At 39.7% G+C, this 7,365-nt stretch overlaps 1 protein-coding gene across 7 annotated transcripts in view; it reads left to right on the forward strand.

Moving 5' to 3' along the window:
- The window catches only part of elavl4 (ELAV like neuron-specific RNA binding protein 4), an 80,910-nt gene extending 74,887 nt beyond the window's left edge, over positions 1-6,023 (forward strand). For all 7 annotated transcript variants that reach the window (XM_086281545.1, XM_086281552.1, XM_086281546.1 and 4 more), the window contains one exon: positions 1,421-6,023. In XM_086281545.1, coding sequence (XP_086137671.1) covers positions 1,421-1,748 — 328 coding nt within the window. In that variant the 3' untranslated portion in view covers positions 1,749-6,023. The remainder of the gene's footprint in view (positions 1-1,420) is intronic.
- The last annotated feature ends 1,342 nt before the right edge of the window (positions 6,024-7,365 follow it).

Below are 7,365 nucleotides of genomic sequence, written 5' to 3' on the forward strand. Positions count from 1 at the left end.
CCTGACGTTGTCCAGCTTAAATTTACAATTGGCATGAAGTTTTTTTAAACATAAGAGAGGCCTGAGTGTGGCTGAGCATGTCAGACAGTGAGGCCTTTTACGATTCATCCTAAAGGATCCTCTCAACAAGAAAGGGAGGCCACATGATTTGGTGTCTATTATAACCTAGTTTCTTGTTGCAAGAGTCTTGTGGTGGTAGGTAATTTTAAAAAAAAATAGATCAAAATATTGCAGATTTATAACTATGAGTCCATGTCATCTTAATTATACACACTAATTTGATCTAAATCACAAAAGTGTAATTGCTGCAAAGAGCTCCTTACGGTTGATGATCTTGCTAACCTGAGGCAAGTATTAGCATCCAAAACAACTGCAAGCAAACTCTGTATGACCAAAGTCATGCAGGAAGGTCGTAGTGATTGACCACATATAGTCACTGGAAACAGGAGGCTCTGGGCCCCGAGCAGCAAGCAACGCTATCGATCAGTGCCACGAGCTCTGGAGTAGAACAGATCAGAACGCTCTGCAGGAGGGGAGAAGGGGGCAGGAATACACTTTGTACCTTAATGCCACTGGGCTGTAAAGTGCTTCCATTTTCCATTTAGTTTGCTCCCTCTTCCCTCCCTCCTTTTCCTTAAGAAAGCAGCCATCTCTGAGACAGCTGCAGCAAAGCGGAAATCTCAATTAAAGCACTCCCAATAATGCCTATAGTCGTTTCTTGAAGAGAGGTGGCATAAGAAATGAACCTTTTTATCTCATTTACCTTTTATTTAAAGGTGGGGGTATTTTTTTCTCCTCTCTCTTTCCTTTGAGCGGAAAGGCAATTAAGTGAAGTCAACTGAGGATTCAAATCTCTTGCATCACAAGAAAAAGGAGAAGATTATGAGGCGAATGAGAACAGATTTAGCAGGCTGGTGCATGATCTTTCATGAATTTCTAGCAACAGTTTAATTCAGCGACTTCCTGCAATTTAACACCTAAAGGAGCCACTCAGGGGCACAAAGAGAAAACCTTCATCTGCATCTCCTTCAGCAGAAATACAGCATAGCGCACACAGCGCCGTCATCATTCCAGACAGGAGACTTTTCAGAGCCAAAGAGTTCTTGCAGGATTTAGTGGCAGCTTAGCAAACGAATGCAGACTGCCCTGACATATTTGCACATACGTTCGTACGGAGTACTTGCATGTTTATCTGATATGGTGTGGTTTGGCTTTGAGATCAGTGGCTTGACCAGACTATTTGGCTGTAGAGAGTAGCGTGCGATTCAGGCGAGGATCATGGCAGGACCTTTTTGTTTTTCACTGGTTAGGGCGATTTCATGTACAGCAGATGCAGACACTGTTTCTCTGTGTGCCTCAACTTGCCCAGTTAACGCTTGCCGTTTTCTCTTCTTCCTCCCAACTGTGCCTCTCCTCTCAGGTTTTCACCTATCACTATTGACAGCATGACCAGCCTGGTTGGCATGAACATCCCCGGGCACACGGGCACCGGTTGGTGCATCTTTGTGTACAACCTGTCCCCAGATTCAGACGAAAGCGTGCTCTGGCAGCTGTTTGGGCCGTTCGGCGCAGTCAACAACGTCAAGGTGATCCGTGACTTCAACACCAACAAGTGCAAAGGCTTCGGCTTCGTCACCATGACAAATTACGACGAGGCGGCAATGGCCATCGCCAGTCTCAACGGCTACAGGTTGGGCGACCGCGTCTTGCAAGTCTCCTTCAAGACTAACAAGACACACAAGTCCTGAACTTTACCAGGTAGAAGCAGTTGCCCCGCGACTTTGTCTGCTCCAAAATTGCCCCCAACCCCCCCTACCCCCACCTCCACCCATCCCTTAGCCCCTTCAGTCACTACCACTACCACCCTACTACAGCCATCCAACACAGCAAACTCCAACCGGAACATAAAGCAACCAACAAACCATCAAGCAAATTGAACTAGAAATGGCTTATATTATAACTTTGGACCTATAAGCCAACGTTGCCTAAGTATTACAAAAATGAAATGATGAAAACGTTCACAAGTTTTGGGAAGCTCCTGCGATAATGCAGGCTTCTCTTTGTTGTATATTCTTTCTGTTTCTTGTGGTTGTTATAATGTTTTTTCTCTTCTGTGTAAAACAGTAGCAAATCCCTGTATCCCCTTATTTCAGAGAAGAGAACGTCCTCTTTCGATTGGAGCCTTTTCTCTGTCTTGATTCAGGATTTGTTTTTCTTTTGTAAATCCGGATCCACTGTCGGTAGTATTATATACCTCCCCGTCTAGTAAACGGGAGGCGGCTCTTTTTTAAATTGGTGAACCATTCATTCATTTTTAGCGTGTATTTCAAAGCGTCCCCTTACCGATTACAAACGGGATTCCACGGGATCCCGGTAACTCTGATGTAGAAAAAAAATGAATTTCTAACATTGTTTTTGTTTTGTATCGCAAACAAAACATAATGTCTTTCCTCACTTGGGGTTCAGGGAGATGGGGCAAGGGAGGGGATGGGTTAGCTTTGCTGATGACACGTTCAGTAATTTAAGAAAAAAAAATATCACTGTTGCCAAAGAGAAGATCTCTTTGCTTGGAAAAAAAAACACGTTTAGAAAAAGATAAAAATAAATAGAAAGATCTATTTTTATAAATGATAATTAAAATAATAATTATTGAAGAATTTTTACAAGAATCTGGATTTGAAAAAAAGAGAAAAATATTTTGACTGGCTAACTAGGGGGGGCCGGGGCGGGTGGGAGGGGGCACCACCTTGTCTTGTCGTTCTGCCGTGGTACTTTATAGGATCGGAGGTTGTTTTTTGGGGAATCCAAGTTGGTAGCGATTTTGTAGATGGAAGGTTTTGTGAACAAAGGATGCAATCTGAGGCAGGTGATTTTGGTAATTTTTCACACATGTACTAGTGCATAATTATTCAGCGATACCCAAAAGGGAAGGGAGAGGGGTCTTTCCGAGGCCTAACCATCCTCACAGTCCAGAGCCCAAAGCAAGAAGACCCTTTGTCCGCTTGTTTTCCTGTTTTTGTCATCAGTCGATATGGGATCTCAGTAAATAGATATATACACATCTATCCATTTAGAAGCATACTATACATTATCTATATCATTTTCTTCGCTCTTACATTTGAGAAGAACTTCCTTTTAGCGATCAACAGTAGGTGCTATACTACATTATTCACATATCTTAAATATCCAAGTTTGTTGTTCTATGTGTTGTTTAAAGAAAAAAAACTACTTTGATGTTGGCATTGAATTGAGCTGCTGTTCTTTGTTTAATATTTGTTTAATGTTGGCCCAGAAATCTGGTGAGACTATTTCTTTACTGAATAATCAGATTTGACTAAATCGGGCCTTGTAAGAATCACTGAACAAATTTTTTATTTGTTTTTGGGGGTTTTTTTTGTTGGTTTGCTGACTTTTAGGTTACTTGCTGAGCGTGAAACGTTTGTCAAAACTTAATGATGATTAGCTAGTTCCGTTAGTCTAGATATTTGTTTCCTTAAAAAGGATCTATGACAACTGTGTCTTTATTTGCTGTGTACAAATAGATGATATATATAAATATATATATAGTCTACATTTGTTTTACAATATCTACTGTACTATCTGAGTTGTCACTGTTCTTTTGTTCGTTTGAGCTTGTCTTTTTCATATGACAATTTATTATGAAGTGGTGGTTCAGTTACTTAGAAAAACTTGTGAGGAAACTGTTCAATTGTTGTCATGTTGCTTGTGGAGAAAAAAAATTGGATTAACTTTTAGTTAACTACCGCGGCAAAAGAAACCGAACAAAAGCTTAGAGTATAAACGTGTTGGTTTAACGGTTTGTTTCCTTATCTATTTTTGAAACTATTTATTTTTCTATTTATTTGTATTTATTCTATATTTATGATTCATTAATTTATCTGTGTATTTATGTATTTATTTGTTTGTTTCATTGTCTGTGTATTTGCGTGATTCTGGTACAGGGAGGGGGGCGTTTCTGAGCAAAAGGGAACAAAGCGACTAGTGGAGAGGCTCTTCCAGTAGTCCACTGCACTGAGAGAACTTTTAGTACGTTTGTGCTTTGTACCAATATATCAAAATTACAATATAAAAAAAATCTAAAAGTCAAGAAAACTGAAAAAAATGTCTGGAGGGTCGGGGGACGCTCTTCCCTTATTACTAGAAACAGTTACTCGCTATGCATAACCTAGTTAATAGTTCAATTTGCTATTGCTTTTTTCTTGTCTTGTTAAAATGAAATCTTTAGATCTTTTTCAATAAAGTTTAGTCTTAATAGAATGTTATAAACAGTCGTTCTGGTTCAATATAACCTGTGATAAGTTTGTGTAGTTCTAATAAGCCACTCCGTCCACACCCTCCCTCCACTTACTACCGCTTTGTGATGAAACCTTATGCAAAAATGTGGGTCTGAAAGCATAGTTTTCCGTTTCGGTTAGCATTTTGTATGACATTCAGCTCTCGGAGGCTCGGGCAGACAGACATTAAAAATTGTTGTTCGAGGGTCATTCATTGCACTGGACTAAATCGGTCAAAGAGTCAGAACTTATTTTTAAGAATGTTCATCATGTTTTCAAATGACGTACCAACAAAGCTTTGAGAAATTGTTACCATTGCACACCAACTGTTCTTTCCAGCAGTTGTTGCTATACATAAGAAGTACTCTGGAGGTATAAAAAGGGATTGTACCGATTCTATATTTTATATACTCTAATATGATATATATTATATATTTTGAAAGGTGAAAGGTAGGGGGAATGGTTCCAGAAGTATAAATATAAGAAATTGGATTTTTTTTGTTTGTTGTTAAGACTTGAAAACATGAAGGAGGTGTGCGGAGAGCATTTGAAACACTCAGACGCATGCTCGCATAGTACATCCTCCTCTCTCACACCTCACTCATCTGACAAGCTGGGTCATTTAATATCATTACCATTATCCAACCGTCATCTTTGCCATCCTGTTGCTTAATGTTCGAAAATGTCATGACAGCAACAAACCAACCAACCAACCAGACCCCTTCATGCTCCCCGCTGCAGTCGGGAGCTTGAATTATGCAACGACCCCAGTAGAATGTTCTGATGTGTGAACTTATTTCCTACACTGTATGACTTTTGAACTCTTACGATGCGTGCCTGTGTTCCGCCTAAACCCTGTATGCACGTGTGTGTGTGTGTGTGTGTGTGTGTGTGTGTGTGTGTGTGTGTGCGTGCGCGCGCATTTGTGCATGTTTGTATGCATGTTCCTTTAAGTAACTGTGTGCGTGTTTGTCCACATGCGTTTGTTAGTGTGGAGTACATCCATGTGTGTATGTACAGTATATACATATGTTCAGTGTCTGTGCTTTCCTCTTTGTTTTTTTTGTTTTTTAATTAATTTCTTGGCACATATATACAGATGTGTGTGTCCCTGAGTGCACCTGCGCGCGCAAGTGACTGAGACAGCTCAGAATGTGTGTGCGAATGTGTGTGCATGTCAGGGTGTTTGAAACATGGGGCTGCGTCACCTCGCTCTATGCCCAACCCCTATGGCTCACACCATCCCCTGTAGCGCCTTATAGTGGCAGCCTGCCAGTAGGAACAACGCAGCCAGTAGTGGAGGAGGGAAGGTGAACAGAGGAACTAGGCTCTTCTTGTCAGTTTTCATTTTCCTCCTGAGACGTGTTTGTTTACTATCTGAAAAATCTATAAATGAAATCTTTAAAGACAAAAAAGACGAAAAAATGTTCACGGGGCCCCATGACCGCGGCTCTCTCTACTCTCTCCTGCTTATGTTATTACTTAACAATTATCAATGATGATTATTATGATTATTATTGCTATTATTCTTAGTATTCTTATTCTTATTATTAATCCAATTACTGCGATGAATGACTTCATGTTATCCTTGCTAGTTTAGGTCATTTCTGAAACTGGAAACAAAATAAAAATCTTGCTGTAAATGTTTGTTTTTTCTTTTTCATAAAACTGTTGTGTTTGAATTATTTGTACTTTTGAATGTTGGGACAATAAAATGAGGTGTTAAGAGCTCTGATGTTTCATTTTTCCTCACATCCCTTCAAGGTAGGAAATCTTTTTGTGATTAACACTGTGAAAGGGTCTAACTTGAGGATGAGATGTCCAAGTGTCATCTGTGACTAAAAACTAGAAATAATCGTTAAAAATGAATAAGTGAGCTAGGTCAAATCAACTCTAGCTTTCATGCAGGACTCAAACCCCAGTCTTCTGCGTGAAAGTCCTTTGTTGCTCTTTTTACTAGGCCTCCTCCATCTGTCACAGTGTATAAAGTTCATCATCCTATATCATCTTAAATGTAAAAATAATTTACTCGTTTCAATTGTTTGTATCTGTTGATCAACCTTTGTTTTTGTGGTTAGAGCTACATTTATTATGCATTTTAATAGTCAGTGTTCTTATTCAAACATTTAAATTAGTGTGTAATGTAGATCTTTTGGCAAAATCTACTTTGCATTGCTTAGCCTGACAGTGAAGTTTTTAAATGTACCAATTTGCTGCTTTGAACAGCTCTTTATCCTTGAAAACTAATTTTTATCTTGGGTTCAGGGAAACTTGAGGCCATTTGCATTTTCTTTAACTGAATAAGTAACTCCCAAAAAGATTGTTTCTGTCCATGTGGACGTAGCATGTTCAGTGGGAGAAATGTTTCATCACTCATTAGTCTCTGCTGACTGCAGGTTTCTCCAGCCTTATAAACAGCACCTTTACACAATGACTGAAACTAGCACCACTGGCAAACAACGTGAGGTCAGTTTCTTGATCATTAATATGTAAATTGTCATATCATTGATCAACAACCACTGATCTATGACAACTGAGACAAATCCTAGTAGTGTAACTGATCACAGAAACAGCAATTCCAAACCCAATACTTATGAGCCCCTGAAACAGAAGTGGTAACAGGAAGAGGGAAGAGGGTGATAGATCGTCTGAAGCAGTTAGAACAGGACAATACTGACCAGACTTCATACCACAGGCTATACACCCAGGGGAATCTACACCAAGTCTATATGGTTTACCAAAGATATAAACACGGCCAACGTTTAAGACCAAATGTCTGTATGATCAACTCAGTCACCTATAACATCTCTCTTTTCTATCCTACCCTGGAACACCACTAAGTCATTGGTTCAGGTTTGCAGATGACACCTGGGTGAAAGTGAAATCTCAGGATGTACCACAATTCACTGATCACATTAACTCGATGGGCCAACACATCAAATTCACCAGGGAGGATATGAAAAGTGTCAAGTTAGCCTTCTTAGACTGTGAGATTTCCATCAGTAATGGGGGACATCTAAAAGCTGATGTGTACTGGAAACCTACACATACGGATCAGAATTTAAGGTTT

Source organism: Aulonocara sp. 'chitande type north' Nkhata Bay, linkage group LG23, assembly GCF_057382095.1.
Source record: "Aulonocara sp. 'chitande type north' Nkhata Bay isolate Kocher_YH1m ecotype deep benthic linkage group LG23, A_spYH_male_GT1.1, whole genome shotgun sequence".
Classification (NCBI taxonomy): Eukaryota; Metazoa; Chordata; class Actinopteri; order Cichliformes; family Cichlidae; genus Aulonocara; species Aulonocara sp. 'chitande type north' Nkhata Bay.